This window comes from Heterodontus francisci, chromosome 47, assembly GCF_036365525.1.
Source record: "Heterodontus francisci isolate sHetFra1 chromosome 47, sHetFra1.hap1, whole genome shotgun sequence".
Classification (NCBI taxonomy): domain Eukaryota; kingdom Metazoa; phylum Chordata; class Chondrichthyes; order Heterodontiformes; family Heterodontidae; genus Heterodontus; species Heterodontus francisci.
Window position 1 is genome coordinate 18,742,209 of NC_090417.1, and position 19,395 is coordinate 18,761,603.

Genomic DNA, 19,395 nt, shown 5'->3' on the forward strand with positions numbered 1-19,395 from the left:
GGACAAGTGCTCACTCCAAAAACTTGAGCAGAGAATCTAGGCAGACACTCCCAGCGCACTGCTGAGGGAATGCTGCCCTGTCAGAGCTGCCGTCTTTCAGTTCAGACGTTAACCTGAGGACTCTTTCTGCACTTGCAGGTGCATATAAAAGATACAGTTGCCCCATTCCAAATAGGAGCAGGCGAGTTCTCCCTGGTGTCCTGGCCAATATTTATCACTCAATCAATATCATTCTCATAACCTCAGAACCTCCCAAAGTGCTTTCCAACCCACAAAATATCTTTCAAGTGTAGTCGCTGTAGTAATGTACAAAATCTGGCAACCAATTTGCACACAGCAAGATCCCAGCAACTGCTAGGTGATAAATGACCAGATAATGAAGGCAGGTGTTGAGATAAATGTTTGCCAGGAATACCAGTGTGCACTTCCAGGTTATAATCCTCTATCTCCTTGTGAGAATTATCACAGGAGACAGATTCACTCTAGAAACCTGCAGCCACTTCAGGAACAATGCACAGATTGTAATCTAGTTTATAGAGATGCTCCCAGTGTTGGATACAAAAGGCCCGCTCGGGTCTGGAAAAAGAAACCCGACAGAACCACATTGCACCCGAGCCCGACCCGAATCCTTTCATTTATCTGCAGGCCTGAGTGCACTCACTGTACATAACACTTTTGGATGGAATGGAAGGAAGCTGCAGCATGAGCACGATGATGGCACAGAGACGCTCATTCGCTCACTGCGCAAACTCTCAGTCTGTGGAGTCCAGATGCACGTTTCCCTCCTTGACATCCTGGACTCCCAGCTCAGGTAGGCTTTTCAAATTTTGACACTTACTTCCTTAACTTCCCTTTTCCTCCCAGCAGAGCAAAAGGTAGTACTGTGTGTGTCCGATCCGTACCTGGCCCAACCTGAGCCCAATAGCCGGACCCGGAAGAGCAAGCCAACCTGAACCGAACCCGACACATGTTGTCGGGTAGCAGGCCTTTCTTGGATACTCTGTTTGCTTATCCTCTCAGCTCTCTGACGACCTTTTATTCCTTTGTACAAATGCAACCAGGAAGATCAAGACCCCCAAAAAACACCTTTATTAATGACAATTCCAAAAAAGTGACAAAGTGAGGAAAGCAGACGACATGTGATGTGAGTGAGCTATGGAATGTTATCAATCTGTCACATTTTCAGCAAATGTGTTAGGAACCCAATACAAACCCAAAATGATGCACTCCAGATCTATAAGCCATTGTGAATTCAGAGGGGACTTGGCCAGTGTTACAAGCCTGTTGTGTGCTTGGGAAACAATCGATACTTTTATATTACATGATTTGAAAAAATGTCAATTAATCATTTCAAACATCACAATTGTCAACATTTTCGACAATGTCTTACTTAAGACTGAGTTAAAGTCTGCAATTTCCTGTTCGCAAAACCTCAATGATCCAACTCTCAACTCATACAAACACTGCAGTAGGTCAAGACTGGTCAGTTCGTGTCTGAAGTGGATGAGGTGGGAAAGAGCAGGTTGGAGCTGGATCCAGTCTAGGGTTCTCTCAAAAGCAGCCTCCCGGACCCACAAACACTTGGAACAGTGCCAAGGTCAGGAAACATTTGGTTTCCGACTGGAAGGAGATAGGGAGGGGTCAGGCAACCTGGAGGAAAGGCAGACAGGGAGGTGGGTTTTGTCGTGTTCCTGCTGACACAGGGGCAGCTGGAAGAGCAGGGGATCAACGCTGTCACAGACCTCTCTCTTTTACTCTTTCTATGATGCTCTATTTGCTTTGAAGCTGCTCAATTCTGAACATCTTCCAATTCTGATGAAAGGCCATGAAGCTGAGTGTGAATACATTTCTCTCCCTCCAAACAGTGTCTGACCTCAATGTTTACAGGATTTTCTCTTTTATTTCAGATTCCCAGATTCTGCAATACTTTTTCCTTTGTGTTGCCACTCAGTCACAGCACGACCCAAAGCCAAGAGCACAGCAAGATCCCAAGCTTGTAGCCATCTTAATTAACACAAAAAAAAACTGATTTGCCAGATGTACAACACTCAGTGACAACAGCAACGTGCAAGTCTTACCACCAGAACATTGATTAAAAACATTCATCTCCTGCTGCCTTGGTCAGGAGTAAAAGTCAGAATCATTGGTTGTTTATTCCTCTCCTGCTATACAACACCCACCCCAGCAGAGCCTAGGCCAGCCCTGTCCAATGGCCTCAATCATTCTGATTGAGCCCAAAGTGCTCTTGTCCCTGTATTGCACCCGCAACACTGTCCCCTGGCCTATTACATCCCCACACTGCCATAGAGGTAAGGTGGGGGAGGGAGGGGGGGGCAGTGGCTGATGGTGAGGAGGTGGGTCGGGGTGAGAGCAGGGTCGAGGAACAGTGACCCCTCTAGTGGTTATAAAGCTAGTACTTCAAGCAGTAAGATCTGAAAACAACCCCTCAACCAACTCACCCATTCCAACTGACTGAATCCCCACCCCACCCCCTCCCTCCCCTCCCCCCCAACCCCAGCAAACATGAGATAAGGAGAGCTTGAGGCACTAAGTAGATTTGGCTTGCGATTGGCGATTGAAGAACATTGTCTTGGTGCCGATCAGATGGCAGCTGGGTGCCTTGATGGACCGGCACATCCGGTGATCCGTGCGCTGACTAACCGCTCAGCAGCTCCACATAGTTGGCCGGAAACATCCCGAAACTACCATCCACTGCATAACCCCGCCACCAGCCCTCGTCAATCTGCTCGATGCTGGTCAGGATGTCATCAGGATCGAACGATATCTCCGTTTCATCGGCTGCAAGTGTCCAGCGAGGGGGTGGGGAAGAGCGAGGGGGTGGGGAAGAGCGGGAGGGGTGAGGGAGAGTGTTAGAGATTAGCAGAGCTGCCTGCACATTGATACACAAGCCATGCTTTTCAGATGCCCCCTCTCAGATTCCCTGAAATTAGCAATATTGTTCCAGCCCAGTTTGGGGACACTGGTGCACTGAGCGGAATGAGCACCTTTACAATGAACCCAGGACAACGAAGGGCCACCTGGGCTTGTCAACCTTCTAGGATTGCCCTGGAGTATCCAAGAGGAAAATTACACTAAGTATCACAAAGAAAATCTACTTTCATCACTTGTTGTTTCGTTAGAAAAATCTTAGGGATGGGGGAAAAGGTTATTTGCCGGAGTGTCAATCATCCTGCTGGCCACTGGATGGGCCAATGGCAGAAATGTAGGGGCAGGAGGTTCTGTGATGAAACCCCCAAAAATACACCCAGTGTTGGAAACATTCAGGCGAATCGATACCCTGGGAATTAACTCTGCCGTCAAATACCATCCAATGCTTCACCACAGCCAGGTACCAATAATGTTTAAGACGGAGAGTGAGTTTTTTTTTAATTCATTCATAGGATGTGGGTGTCACTGGCCAGGCCAGCATTTATTGCCCATCCCTATTTGCCCTCGAGAAGGTGGTGGTGAGCTGCCTTCCTGAACCGCTGCAGTCTTTGGGGTGTAGGTACACCCACAGTGCTGTTAGGAACAGCAGTGGCTCCTGGTCGCGAAATGCAAAGCAGTGAATTAAGATAGGAAAGTTGGAACCTCAGCCCTTGTAGATCGCAAGGTGTGGCCCATTGAGGATGCTCTGGAGCCAGGTGGGAGCACATCGACTCTCTCCGGTTTCACATTAAACTTTCCTTGTCCATGGTAACCAGTTGCTGAACCTTATCCACACCTGGAAAGCCTGATCGGAGTAGGCTCGACGCCAATATTCCTGCCGAGTGCTAATAAGAGGCATCAAGCTCCTCCTGAGCATAGGCAAGGAACCTGACAACTGTTTTACGTGGCCTTGCCAGTGCCTGGAAAATGGCCTGACCCATTATCAGGGTGGGACATCTTTCAGGTCTTCTTGGGGTGCAAGAGTTTGTTTCCCACAACTGGTTCTTGTTGCAACTATTTAATGCCTGCAAAATGGGCACAAAGGGATCCAATTTCTCCTCCACAGAGCTTCAATTTAAAATTGAAGCATTCCAAAAGGCTTATCTTCAACAAATAAATCAGGATCAAGAGGTTAATCTGATTATTTTGAGCTTGGGTTGAGTGTGGCTTGACTGATCAATATAAGTCATGTTGGTAAATGTACCTACCAGCCTGGTAGTCATACAGTGCCCGGGCACACAGTCCTTGGTACTGAGTTTCTGGCACAGCTGGGTACATATTGGGGTCTTCAGTGGCAGCCTGACCTCCAGTGTCCTGAAGAGAGAGAGAGAGATTGGAAAATGATTATCTGTATGAAATACTGTATGAAAATGGTTTTTAAGTAAAATATCCAACTCCCTTTTGAAAGTTATTATTTCATCTACTTCCACTGTCCTTTCAGGTAGTGCATTCCAGATCACAACAACCTGCTTCTTAAATAAAATTCTCAAACTCCCCCTGGTTCTTTTGTCGATTATTTTAGATCCTGCCAATGGACACATTTTTAGCCAATCGATCAGAAACCCTCATTTTGAACACGTCTATTAAATGTCCCTTTAACTTTCTGTTCTAACAACCTCAGCTTCTTCAGTCTCTCCAAACAGCTGAAGTCCCTCATGTCTAGTAACCTTCCAATACATCTCCTTTGCATCCTCTCCAAAGCCTGAGAGTGCGGGGCCCAGAACTGAACACCATACTTTGGCTGAAGACGAATCAGATCTCCTGATCTAACCTCTCAATCAGTGCAAATGGTCTGCTTCTAATAACTCCGGCTCGTCCCTTCATTAGTTTGAACAACTTTATCAAATCACCCCTTCATTTTCTTTCTTCTAAAACCAGCTCAGTGCACAGGAATGCCTCAGTCTAAGCACCACTGAGTTACCTCTTTGAGCCTAACCAGTTACAGTCCCCAAGCGAGTTCTACAGTTAAGAGATATGGTTAATATGAGCTGCAAATAATAACATGGCCATGGGACACACTTCAGTACTCAGACAGATTATTTGACAGTTGCCACAATAAGAGATTGGCAAGGGTAATGCGGTTTACATGGACTTCCAAAAGGCATTTGATAAAGTGCCACGTAACAGGCTTGTCAGCAAAGTTAGAACCTATGGAATAAAAGGGACAATAGCAGCATGGATACGAAATAAGTGTTGTGAATGGCTGTTTTTCAGACTGGAGGAAATTTATAGTTCATAGTTCCTCAGGGCTTGGTGTTGGGACCCCTGCATTTCTTGATATGTATTCATGACCGAGACTTGGGTATACAGGGCACCATCTCAAAATTTGCAGATGACACAGAACTTACAAATATTGTGAATGCTGAGGAGGAAAGCGTCAGACTTCAAGAAGACATAGAGAGGCTGGTGGAATGGGCAGACATGTGGTAGATGAATCTGAATGCAGAGACTTGTGAATTGATTCATTTTGGTCGGAAGGACGAGCAGAGGCAGTATAAATTCAAGGGTACAATTCTTAAGAGGGTGTAGAAGCAGAGGAACGTGGGGCTATATGTGGAAATATCAGAGATGGTTGCAGAGCAGGTCGACAAAGGTTGAAGTTAATACAATATATAAGATCGCGGGCAATAAAAAGGAGTGGAGTACCAGAACAAGGAAGTTATGATAAATCTGTATAATACACTGGCTCAGCTTGAAGAGCAGTATTGTGTCCAGTGCAGGCACACACTTTAGGAAGGATGTAAAGGCATTCGAGAGGGTGCAGAAAAGTTTCATGATAATGAAGTCCCTCATTTCTGGAACCAGTTATGTGTCAAGTTGGAGAAACAAGGACTGTTTTCCTCAGAGAAGATTAAGAGGAGATTTGAAAAGAGGTGTTCAAAATCATGAGGGGTCTGGATGGAGTAGAGAGGGAGAAATTGTTCCCATTGGCTGTAGGATCCAGTACCAGAAGACACTGATTGAAGGTAATGGACAAAAAGAGCAAAGGCGACATGAGGAAAGTGAGTGGTTAGGATCTGGAATGCACTGCCTCAGAGTGTGGTGGAGGCAGATTCAATCGAGGCCTTCAAAAGTGAAGTCGATAATTACCTCAGGAGAAAAAATGTGCAGGGCTACAGGGAAAAGGCGAGGATGTGGAACTAGGTGAGTTGCTCTTGCAGAGAGCTGGCATGAACACGAGAGGCCGAATGGCATCTTCCTGTTCTGTAACCTATGATTCTATATCTGAAGTCATTTTTGCACAAGCTGTGGTTGGTCTTGACTCAAAGCTCTGTTCATCCAAGGTGGTGGGCTAAGAAAGACAAGTGTCACCTTGGTATACATCAGAAAGACAAGTGTCACCTTGGTATACATCAGAAAGACAAGTGTCAGCTTGGTATACATCAGAAAGACAAGTGTCACCTTGGTATACATCAGAAAGACAAGTGTCAGCTTGGTATACATCAGAAAGACAAGTGTCACCTTGGTATACATCAGAAAGACAAGTGTCACCTTGGTATACATCAGAAAGACAAGTGTCAGCTTGGTATACATCAGAAAGACAAGTGTCACCTTGGTATACATCAGAAAGACAAGTGTCAGCTTGGTATACATCAGAAAGACAAGTGTCACCTTGGTATACATCAGAAAGACAAGTGTCAGCTTGGTATACATCAGAAAGACAAGTGTCACCTTGGTATACATCAGAAAGACAAGTGTCAGCTTGGTATACATCAGAAAGACAAGTGTCACCTTGGTATACATCAGAAAGACAAGTGTCAGCTTGGTATACATCAGAAAGACAAGTGTCAGCTTGGCGTACATCAGAAAGACAAGTGTCAGCTTGGTATACATCAGAAAGACAAGTGTCACCTTGGTATACATCAGAAAGACAAGTGTCACCTTGGTATACATCAGAAAGACAAGTGTCAGCTTGGTATACATCAGAAAGACAAGTGTCACCTTGGTATACATCAGAAAGACAAGTGTCACCTTGGTATACATCAGAAAGACAAGTGTCAGCTTGGTATACATCAGAAAGACAAGTGTCACCTTGGTATACATCAGAAAGACAAGTGTCACCTTGGTATACATCAGAAAGACAAGTGTCAGCTTGGTATACATCAGAAAGACAAGTGTCAGCTTGGTATACATCAGAAAGACAAGTGTCAGCTTGGTATACATCAGAAAGACAAGTGTCAGCTTGGTATACATCAGAAAGACAAGTGTCACCTTGGTATACATCAGAAAGACAAGTGTCAGCTTGGTATACATCAGAAAGACAAGTGTCACCTTGGTATACATCAGAAAGACAAGTGTCAGCTTGGTATACATCAGAAAGACAAGTGTCAGCTTGGTATACATCAGAAAGACAAGTGTCAGCTTGGTATACATCAGAAAGACAAGTGTCACCTTGGTATACATCAGAAAGACAAGTGTCACCTTGGTATACATCAGAAAGACAAGTGTCACCTTGGTATACATCAGAAAGACAAGTGTCAGCTTGGTATACATCAGAAAGACAAGTGTCACCTTGGTATACATCAGAAAGACAAGTGTCAGCTTGGTATACATCAGAAAGACAAGTGTCACCTTGGTATACATCAGAAAGACAAGTGTCAGCTTGGTATACATCAGAAAGACAAGTGTCAGCTTGGTATACATCAGAAAGACAAGTGTCACCTTGGTCTACATCAGAAAGACAAGTGTCACCTTGGTATACATCAGAAAGACAAGTGTCACCTTGGTATACATCAGAAAGACAAGTGTCACCTTGGCGTACATCAGAAAGACAAGTGTCACCTTGGTATACATCAGAAAGACAAGTGTCACCTTGGTATACATCAGAAAGACAAGTGTCACCTTGGCGTACATCAGAAAGACAAGTGTCACCTTGGTATACATCAGAAAGACAAGTGTCACCTTGGTATACATCAGAAAGACAAGTGTCAGCTTGGTATACATCAGAAAGACAAGTGTCAGCTTGGTATACATCAGAAAGACAAGTGTCAGCTTGGTATACATCAGAAAGACAAGTGTCACCTTGGTCTACATCAGAAAGACAAGTGTCACCTTGGTATACATCAGAAAGACAAGTGTCACCTTGGTATACATCAGAAAGACAAGTGTCACCTTGGCGTACATCAGAAAGACAAGTGTCACCTTGGTATACATCAGAAAGACAAGTGTCACCTTGGCATACATCAGAAAGACAAGTGTCACCTTGGTATACATCAGAAAGACAAGTGTCACCTTGGTATACATCAGAAAGACAAGTGTCACCTTGGCGTACATCAGAAAGACAAGTGTCACCTTGGTATACATCAGAAAGACAAGTGTCACCTTGGTATACATCAGAAAGACAAGTGTCACCTTGGCATACATCAGAAAGACAAGTGTCACCTTGGTATACATCAGAAAGACAAGTGTCACCTTGGCGTACATCAGAAAGACAAGTGTCACCTTGGCATACATCAGAAAGACAAGTGTCACCTTGGTATACATCAGAAAGACAAGTGTCACCTTGGCGTACATCAGAAAGACAAGTGTCACCTTGGTATACATCAGAAAGACAAGTGTCACCTTGGTATACATCAGAAAGACAAGTGTCACCTTGGTATACATCAGAAAGACAAGTGTCACCTTGGCATACATCAGAAAGACAAGTGTCACCTTGGTATACATCAGAAAGACAAGTGTCACCTTGGCATACATCAGAAAGACAAGTGTCACCTTGGCATACATCAGAAAGACAAGTGTCACCTTGGTATACATCAGAAAGACAAGTGTCACCTTGGTATACATCAGCCAAGATCTGACTGAATGGCCTCCTGCAGTTCCTACAAAAAAAAAGGACTCTGGTCTTTTGCAGAGAAGAGTAGATTGTTCAAGTTATGTTGTTGAAGCAGTGTTTCTCAGTTACACACGCTCATGTTACTGGACATAAATTGCATGCAACATGAATTGTATCACATTTGCAGAGAGAGTTGTGGAGGGTCCCAGTACTGGCTGATAAATTATAATATCCAAACTTGGCAGAGGTTACGGTGGTGTAGACAAACTTGGGCACAGGCTCCTGGCTCTAATAAACGATGAAACTTAGTGGGGGTTTGGTATAGAGAGTTAAAAGTGATTTGGGATAGGGAAGAGGAGAGAGAGCCAGGGGCAAAGCAGACAGACACGAGCGGGGGAAGAGAAGAGGCGGACAGCTTTGGAGGCACTCACTGTGCTAACAGGCTCATAGTTATCCTGCTCCTGCACACGTGTATCAGGATCCTCGTAGATATCCTCCTGCTCTAACGTATCGGAATGGTGGAACTGCCAGCTATAACCTTCTTTCTCCTCAGCCTTCTCATCTGTGGAACGTTTCAAGACAGAAACATGAAGCAAAATGCTGAAACACGCACACCCATTTATCAGACTCACATTGCCAGGCTGTCACACATAAACACACACAGACTCTTCTAACAGTCTGTTTCCACCTATCCTGTGTCCCATCTTTATCCAATTTTCACCACGTTTCCGACACTCAGGGCAGTGAGATTTGTTAAGAACCAAACTATCACGCACCTCATGCTGGCGGAATGGGAATGGGGAGATCAGATGAATTCTCTCGGCCCTTGCTTCAATTGGCACTGACATTTCGACCACCACCCACTGCACTATTACTGAATGGAAAGCCAAATTCCCTTCACACGGACTCACTGAGCTGGTTTCCCCATGGAGCCTCCCTCCACCGAAGCAGGTTGCCTCACAATCTCCCCGAGCTGCTTGCCCTATGCAGCCCCTCCACCTCAAAGGCTAGTCACCCGGTCACACACCCTGCCAAGGCCAGTCCCTCCCATGAGCTCCCTGAGCTGGTTGCCCCACAGACTCCCCCAGACCAGTCACCTTACGGACACACTAGCCTTTTAATACACCACAGCAACTGAAAAGTGAGGGGACAGGAAACCTTCAACTAACAGTCGAGTGCACTATGATCCAACTGTGAGGGCTGTCAGGGCTCTCCTGCAGACTGCCCTCATTCACAAAGCAAGCAACCTCACAACAGGAAATAAATGTGATACGTGAGATGGTGTTAAAATGGGAACTGCAATACATGAACTTGCATTTCTACAAAGTCTTTAAAGTGGTAACATATCTCATGGTGCATCAGGTGAGGAAGAAGAGAGAGGGCCTTGTTTACACATCTCTGAGAAATAGTGCAGCACTCCATCAATAGTGGCCTGACGTTAACTGACTCTGCTCCCCAGCGATACAAATATACCCGTGTGCACAGCAACACACACACACAGACACACACACACAAACACACCCTACCACACACACACACACAGACACACACACACACAGACACACACAAGCTACCTACCATGCCGCTCAGTCTGCAGCTCCTCTTCCTTCGGCTGGGGTTCCACGCTTTCTGCAGCGTTCTGTGGAGTCTCTGGTGAGGATCACATGAAAATTTGTTTTCTTGCACACTACACGAAGCGCTAAAACTTTATGAACAGCATGCTGATTGAACAACAACATGCTAAGATCAGAAAGCAGATATATTCATGGGAAACATGAATACAGGTTACAGGGCAGGGGCAAGAAGGAAGGGGATTTTAGTCATTAAAACTCCCAGAATACAGTAACAAAGCTTCTGCACAAACCAAACACTGTCAATCTGGTCATTTTCAGGCAGGTTTTATTTTCAACTAATTTCTTTATTGTGCAATTCCAACAAACGGTTGAATTTATTATGATCTAGTCCAGGTGAGGTCTGACAGATGTTTGATTGTGTGAAGTTAAGTTAAACTAGTGTCGAAGCTTGTTAGACCACACTTATGGACGATTGTGCACAGTTTTGGTCTCCATACGATATAAAATTTATAAAGGCACAGGAGATGATGTGAAAAAGATTTACAAGCTGATACTGGAACTGAGAGGTTATTACTAACAGCAAAGGCTGAACAGAGAAGGATGAGTGGTGATCTGATAGAGGTCTTTAAAATTATACAACGGTTTGATTGGGTATATGCAGAGATGCTCATTCCAACTGTGGGGGAGACCAAAACTCGAGACAGTCAGCAATAAATACAAATGGGACATTCAGGAGAAACCTCACCCACAGAGTACTGAGAATGTGGAACTTGCTCCCAAATGGAGTGGTTGAGGTCAACAGCAGGGTATGCTGATCAGGTGAAATAGAGAGGGGGAGGAGAAAGTTTGTGTGGAGCATAAATAGCAGCACAGACCAGCTGGGCCGAATTCCTATGCTGTAAATTCTACGTACCCCCAGAGAATGACCTCGATTTAGTGAGCGATCCAGTTCAAATGATCCAGCATGAGGGGCTGACTGACATCACTCACAGCATGAATGAGGAGCACGAATACACTACTGAGAGAAACCATTTGCAGGGATGCAGGTAATAGCTGTGCACCACTGGCAGCTCAACATCTAGTTGCAGAGCGACAGGTGCTGCTCTGGCAGAGTGGGTTTAGGAATTGAATACGACACGCTACGCTCTCATTGCTTGTCAGTCAGCCCCCATCCTGTGGTCACAAGCTGGCATCCCCATCCCGCACTCAAAATCTAAAAGACAAAGTGCCAACCTTGGAGTACTGGCTGGGCTGCTGCACGGACTGGTGAGGGAGGGGACTCTGGCTGGCTGTTCCGGGACTGCAGGAAGGGGCTCCTGAGCTTGCCTGGCAGAAAAAAAAAGCAAAATGCAAGCAGGAAACTGAACAAACAGTAAGCAGCACTGTCACTGGAACACTGACAACACAGCAACAGATTCAAAGGCAGGTTGTTCTGCACACTTGAGGCTAGCACCACAAATAATTTCACAAGCTGCTTCATTCATCTCCTTCACACTCTTCATTAACTTAGAAAATGCATTTTCAAGGACTGTCTTCAAATGAAATCTCTAGTATGGACAGACTATTGGAATGGTGATTTTAATGCAGTGGATATGTGTCAGAATTGAATTTTAGATAAATATATGGTCTGGACAGGGATGTCGTTGGCAAGACCAGCATTTATTGCCCATCCCAGGTTGCCCTTTAGAAGGTGCTGGTAACCAGTCTTGAACCACTGCAGTCTGCGTGGGCAAAGTAATAGCTCAGTGCTATTATGTTGGAAATTCCAGGATTTTGATCCAGAGACAATGAAAGAATGGCACTATATTTCCAAGTCGGGATGGTGTGTGACTGGGAAGCAGTGGTGTTCCCAGGCACCTGCTGCTCTCAGACAAAGCCAGGGAGCCATACCGTGGATCTACAATGCGTATGGGTTGGCTGCAGTTTCAGTTCTGCCTTACCCCACACAAACACGTATCAAAAAGCAAAATGCAAAGTGATACAGCGCAGCAAGCGAGGCGACAGCAGGCACAGGGGACAAGTGAGGAACAGTTTTGTTGGGAACAACTTGAAACATGAGTTGCTGGAAGAGGGGAAAAAGAGGGACATGAAAATAAATCAGCCAACAGTCATGAAAGAGAAGCACGAGGAAGCCAAGCTATACCCACCCCCTGCCTGGCATCTAAAATTCAAGGTGAAACCACCACTTTACAATGTAACATCTGAAGCCCTCAATTCTTTTACAAAACATCCCAAAAAGTTGAGATTCTGCGATTTCCATGTTGGGTGGGGGGGGGGTGCGAGATAAACGAAACTGTATCCAGCAAGGAAGATCGCACCTTTCATAAGATGTTTACTCAGTCTATGTCCTAAAAGTCGAACCCGTCTCTTATCCATAGGTCAGTGTGCGACACATCACCTTCCACACCCTGTGCTACAAGGCATCAAACATCTCAAAGTCTACACTGCTGAAGTACTTTAATCAGGCTGACTTTTTACTTCGAGGAAGTTTCTAGGGTTGCACTCAACATGGCTGGCAAACTAGGAAATGTAATCAAGCAGTTCAAAATGATGAGAGGTTTCGATAGAATAGATAAAAGAAATTGTTCCCACTGACAGGAAGGTTGGCAATCAGAGGACACCACTGCAAAATTCGCCCCAGATGTTGTGTTCAAGGCAGCAGTGACTCTCACCTCAATGCTGCCTTTAGAGTCTGAACTCAAATCCTGATAGATTCAATATTGAAGACCTGTCTGTTGAGAAAGGACCCAAGGATTCTGCAAAGGAATTAGTGTCAGGAGGGAAGGTGTCTTGGCCCGAGATACCTGGTGTGGGTATAAATGCAAGAAGCAGCGGGCATTTCTTAATTAGTCACTGCCTAACCTGTCTGGTGGTAGGACAGGCTTCCATCATGCCTGGCCCCACAGTACAGATTTTGAGCTAAAAGTCTAGCAATCAAATTCAATGGATCTGGTCATTTGTAACGAGGAAATATGACAAGACAAGCTGCAGGGCAACTATACAGGTTCACTCCTGTGTGCATAATTCTCTCACAATAAATTTCTGTGGTTCAGCCAAGGATTGCGTGGCAGGTCAGCATCATGTCTTTCTGGCCATTGAAGAGACCAGGAGCGTACTACACACGTTCAAGCAATTGTGAGCCGTTAGACCGTTAGCCTCGAGGGCAGACTGGATCCTGCTCACTGCACACGTCGGCTGGTAAAGGACCCAGGTTTGGCTGACCGAAGCTACCTTCCGCAAGTGAAAAGCATTGAGGAAAAATTCTGGCTGTGTTCAGAGAGCTAGGAGGAAGGGAAAAGCAAGTTGGACATAGTCCTTTTCTGTTACCTGGCTGTGTGCTTGCATTGAATGAAGATGAGTCTCCCGCCTTGCTGCGCTCGCGCTCCTTGAACAGCTCCTTCGGATTCACCGATCTCTGAGAAATAATGGAGGCTGCCTCCTGCAAAGAGATGAGCAACGTGTGGTGGAAACAGAGTCTTGTTATTGTGGCAGCACCATCCGACATCAAAAGCAGCAGATATGGCTCAGCATAGCCACATTCCCTTTCCCATTTAAGGGAAAAGATTTGGCAATACTTTATTTTCTCAAAAGCACCAGCTGAACCAACCTTGCCTTCCCCAGCGGGTGGCACAATAGTCAGAAGATTGCGGGCTCAAGTCCTGCTGCAAATACTTGAACCAAATCCAGGCGGACATTCCGAATCAGGGCAGTACTGAGGGGGTGCTGCACTGTCAGACTCACTGTCATTTGGATGAGACAGAAGTTGCATCTGCCCTCTCTGCTGGACAAAGATTTCTCTTCACTTCCTTGCCAATAATTATCCCTTGACCAAGACCATCAAAAACAGATAACATAGCACTAAGTCAGTACCTCATTGGAGTCAATCCCCTTCCCGAACAAAAATCTTCCAATCTCAGTTTGAAACTTTTCAATTCACCCCAGCGTCAACAGCTTTTTGGCGGCTAAAGTTCCAGATTGTGCGAACAAGTAATGCTTGACATTAGCCCTGAATGGCCCGGCTTGAATTTTAAGGTTATGCCCAGTGTTCTGGACTCCCCCACCAGAAAGACGAGTTTCTGGAGTTCTGCTTCCCAATTCCTGCATTGCCCTCGGCTTGGCTTCTCGTTCAGGGTCTTTTTCACACCATGATACAAAATTTGATGGAAGTGCGAGTTGTGAGGGCGATGCAAAGACGCTTCAAGGGGATGTGGTGTGGCTAAGCAAATGGGCAATAATTTGGCAGATGGAAGACAATGTGGAGAAATGCAATGTTATTCACCTCGGTCGGAAAAACAAAAATTGAGTATTTCTTGAATGGTGAGAGGTTGGGAAGTGTTGAATTTCAAAGGGACTCGGGTGTTGTTGTTCATGAGTCATTGAAAGGTAACATGCAGGTACAGCAAGCCATGAAGAAGGCCAATGGTACGTTGACCTTCATGACAAGAGGATTCACATATAGCAGTCAAGATGTCTGACAGTAGTTATATATAGCCTTGGTGAGACTGCGTGCAGTTTTGGTCTCCTTACCCAAGGAAAAATATAGTTGTCATGGAGGCAGTGCAACAAAGGTTCACCAAACTAATTCCTGGGATGGAGGGATTGTCCTCTGAGGAAAGATTAAATAGACTAGGCCTTTATTCTCTGGAGTTTCTAAGAACGAGAGGCGATCTCATTCAAACACACAAAACTCTTACAAGAACCGACAGGGTTGATGCAGGAAAGATGTTTCCCCTGGCTGGTGAACCTAAAGCCAGGGAACAGAGTTTCAGAATAAGGGGCAGGCAATTTAGAGTCAGAGAGTTATACAGTGCCCATCGTGTCTGAGACGGCCATCAAGCACCTAACTATTCTAATCCCATTTTCCAGCACTTGGCCCATAGACTTGTACGCTATGGCGTTTCAAGTGCTCATCTAAATACTTCTTAAATGTTGTGAGGGTTCCTGCCTCTACCACCTCCTCAGGCAGTGCGTTCCAGATTCCAACCACCCTATGGGTGAAATACGTTTTCCTCAAATCCCCTCACCTTAAATCTATGCCCCCTGGATATTGACCCCTCCGTTAAGTGAAAAAGTTTCTTCTTATCTAACCGATCAACGCCCCTCAATTTTGTATACCTCAATCATATCACCCCTCAGCCTTCTCTGCTCTAAGGAAAGCAACCCTAGCCTTTTCAATCTTGCTTCATAGCTGAAATGCTCCAGCCCAGGCAACGTCCTGGTGAATCTCCTCTGCACCCTCTCCAGTGCAATCACATTCTTCCTATAGTGTGGTGCCCACAACTGTACACAGTACTCCAGCTGTGGCCTAACTAGTGTTTCATACAGCTCCATCATAACCTCCCTGCTCTTATATTCTAGGCCTCGGCTAATGAAGGCCAGTATCCCATACGCTTTCCTAACCACCTTATCCACCTGTGCTGCTGCCTTCAGTGATCTATGGACAAGTACACCAAGGTCCCTCTGACCTTCTGTACTTCCTAGGATCCTGCCATCCATTGTATATTCCCTTGCTTTGTTAGTCCTCCCAAAATGCATCACCTCACACTTCTCAGGATTAAATTCCATTTGCCACTGCTCCGCCCATCTTATCAGCCCATCTGTATCTTCCTGTAATCTAATGCTTTCCTCCTCACTATTTAGGACACCACCAATTTTCGTGTCATCTGCGAACTTACTGATCATACCTCCTATATTGACGTCTAAATCATTTATGTACACTGCAAACAGCAAGGGTCCGAGCACCGATCCCTGCAGTACACCACTGGTCACAGGCTTCCACTTGCAAAAACAGCCCTTGACCATTAACCTCTGCCTCTTGCCACTAAGCCAATTTTTGATCCAATTTGCCAAATTGCTCTGGATCCCATGGGCTCTTACCTTCTTAACCAAACTCCCAAGCGGGACCTTATCAAAAGCCTTACTGAATTCCGTGTATACTACATCAACTGCTTTACCCTCATCTACACATCTCATCTCAAAAAATTCAATCAAATTAGTCAGACACGATCTCCCCCTGACAAAGCCATGTGACTATCCCTGATTAATCCCCGCCTCTCCAAGTGGAGATTAATCATATCCCTCAGATGTTTTTCCAATAATTTCCCAACCACTGATGTTAGACTCACCGGCCTGTAATTACCTGGTTTATCCCTGCTGCCCTTCTTGAATAATGGTACCACATTCGCTGTCCTCCAGTCCTCTGGTACCTCTCCTGTGGCCAGAGAGGTTTTGAAAATTTGTGTCAAAGCCCCTGCAATCTCCTCCCCTGCCTCACATAACAGCCTGGGATACATCTCATCTGGGCCTGGAGATTTATCCACTTTTAAGCCTGCTAAAACAGCTAATACTTCCTTCCTTTCAATGCGAATATGTTCAAGTATATCACAATCCCACTCCCTGACCTCTACACCTACATTGTCCTTCTCCATCGTGAACGCAGATGAAAAGTAATCATTTAAAACCTTACCTATGTCCCTAATGGGCCCTACTCTTTCCCTGGTTATCCTCTTACCTTTAATATACTTATAAAACACCTTTGGATTTTCCTTTATCTTGCCCACCAGTGTTTTTTCATGTCCACTCTTCGCTCTCCTCATTACTTTTTTTTTTTTAAGTACCCCCCTACACTTTCTATATTCCTCTAGGGCCTCCCCTGTTTTCAGCCCTCTGAGTCTGCCATAAGCCTCTTTTTTTTTTAATTTGTCCAATCCTCTATATCCCTTGACATCCAGGGTTCCCTGAACTCGTTAGTCCTACCCTTCACCTTAATGGGTACATGTTGGCTCTGAACTCTCACTATTTCCTCTTTGAATGACTCCCACTGATCCGATGTCGACTTTCCTACCAGTAGCTGCTCCCAGTCCACTTTGGCCAGATCCTGTATTATTATATTAAAATCAGCTTTCCCCCAATTCAGTAACTTTATTTCCGGTCCAGCTTTGTCCTTTCCCATAACTACCTTAAATCTTAGAGTTATGGTCACTATCCCCGAAATGCTCCCCCACTGACACTTCTACCACTTGTCCAGCTTCATTCCCTAGGATTAGGTCCAGTACTGCCCCTTCTCTTGTAGGATTATCCACGTACTGGCTCAAAAAGCTCTCCTGTATGCATTTTAAGAATTCCGCCCCCTTTAAGCCTTTTGCACTAAGACTATCCCAGTTGATATTGGGGAAGTTGAAATCCCCGACTATTATTACCCTATTATTTTTACACCTATCTGAGATTTGCCTACATATCTGCTCCTCTATCTCTCCCTGACTGTTTGGCAGCCTGTAGTACACACCCAGCCAAGTGATTGCCCCCTTTTTGTTGTTAAGTTCTACTCATATGGCCTCATTTGAGGAACCTTCGAAGATATCATCCCTCCTTACTGCAGTAATTGACTCCTTGATCAACAGTGTAATGCCACCTCCTCTTTTACCCCCTCCCCTGTCACGCCTGAAGATTCTATACCCTGGAATATTGATCTGCCAGTCCTGTCCCTCCCTCAACCATGTCTCTGATCGCAATAATATCATAATCCCATGTACTAATCAACTCATTCATCTGCCTTTCTAGTAAGACTCCTTGTATTGAAATAGATGAAATCCAACTTTGCATTTTCCCTTCTGCCTTGCTGGGTCGATATTTGCTCTGCCTTCCAAGCAGACTCAGTTTCTGCTCTACATCACTTTCTACTGTACCTCCACTCTGTATCCCATCCCCCTGCCAAATTAGTTTAAACCCCCACCCCCAACAGAACTAGCAAATCTTCCAGCAAAGATGCTTGTCCCATTCCAGTTCAGGTGCAACCCGTCCAACTTGTACAGGTCCCACCTTTGCCAGAAACAGACCCAGTGATCCAGGAAACTAAAGCCCTCCCTCCTGCACCATCTCCACAGCCACACATTCATCTGCTCTATTCTCCTATTCCTATACTCAATAGCAAGTGGCACCAGGAGTAATCCAGAGATTACAACCTTTGAGGTCCTGCTTTTTAATCTGCTATCTAGCTCCTGAAATTCTTGTTCCAGGACCTCATCCCTTTTTCTACCTATGTCGTTGGTACCAATGTGCACCACGACCTCTGACTGTTCACCCTCTCCCTTCAGAATGTCCTGCAGCTGCTCCGAAACATCCTTGACCCTATCACCAGGGAGGCAACATACCATCCTGGAGTCTCGTTTGCGGCCACAAAAACGCCTGTCTGTTCCCCTTACGATTGACTCCCCTATCAGTATGGCTCTCCCACTCTTCTTCACCCGTTCCTGAGCAGCAGAGCCATCCGTGGTGCCATGGACTTGGTTTAAGACAGAGATGAGGAGGAATTTCTTCACTCAGAAGGTGGCGAATCTTGGGAATTGGAGGGCTGTGAAAGCTCAGTCATTGAACATGTTCAAGACTGAGATCGATAGATTTCTACATTTAAAAACAGGGATAGTGCAGGAAAATGGTGTTGAAGTAATCAGCCCTAATCTCATTGAATGGTGGAGCAGGCTCGAAGGGATGAACGGCCTGCTCTTATTTCTTACGTTCTTATGCAACACAACAATACTTTCATGCAGGAACAGAATAGTGGAGCAAACAAATTCCGCATACCGTGGCCTTCTCGATGGACTGACTTCTCTTAACGCCCTTGCGCATCTCCGCCTGATATTCCTGCTCCTGCTCATTCTGCAAAAATACCAAGACGGTGTTAGAGGTGGCACTGTGACCCGGGCACTTGGCACACAGCTGGTGAAACAACCCTCACACCATGTCCGGAAAGGCCGAGGAAGGAACCTGATCCGTGAACAGCGGACTGAGTTACATGCTGCAGCGTGAACATAGTTTGCAGAGTTTGTACAGTAAAGTCATTCTATTCACTGCCTCTTTGCTCAAGTGTCAGTGAGTGAAGACCTTGAGCAGAGGAACCCCGAGGTCCTGAGAACCAGAGGATGACACAGAGCATTATCTAGCTTCTGTGCAGGAGTTCCTAGAAGGAGTTCAACTGAACTGTGCAGCATTCTGATTGCATAGTTCATCCAAACCAATCACCAGTATTATAGGCTCTCTCCAATCACAAGGATACGATATATCCTTGGGGAAATGCAGTGTTAGCTTAGATTATGGACTCTGTCCTGAAATGATGCTTGAAAC

The 19,395-nt window shown here is 45.4% G+C and overlaps 1 protein-coding gene across 3 annotated transcripts in view; it reads right to left on the reverse strand.

Annotated features, from left to right (window-relative positions):
* Positions 1 to 1,066: 1,066 nt before the first annotated feature.
* The window catches only part of dbnlb (drebrin-like b), a 33,372-nt gene continuing 15,043 nt past the window's right edge, over positions 1,067 to 19,395 (reverse strand). Inside the window, exons 9-15 of one of the 3 annotated variants that reach the window (XM_068023092.1) lie at positions 18,856 to 18,930; positions 13,603 to 13,714; positions 11,509 to 11,601; positions 10,280 to 10,351; positions 9,133 to 9,263; positions 4,137 to 4,242; positions 1,067 to 2,799 (exon numbers count right to left, since the gene is read on the reverse strand). In XM_068023092.1, the coding sequence (XP_067879193.1) occupies positions 2,657 to 2,799; positions 4,137 to 4,242; positions 9,133 to 9,263; positions 10,280 to 10,351; positions 11,509 to 11,601; positions 13,603 to 13,714; positions 18,856 to 18,930 (732 nt within the window). In that variant the 3' untranslated portion in view covers positions 1,067 to 2,656. The remainder of the gene's footprint in view (positions 2,800 to 4,136; positions 4,243 to 9,132; positions 9,264 to 10,279; positions 10,352 to 11,508; positions 11,602 to 13,602; positions 13,715 to 18,855; positions 18,931 to 19,395) is intronic. The other 2 variants (XM_068023093.1, XM_068023094.1) reach the window with 2 other exon arrangements.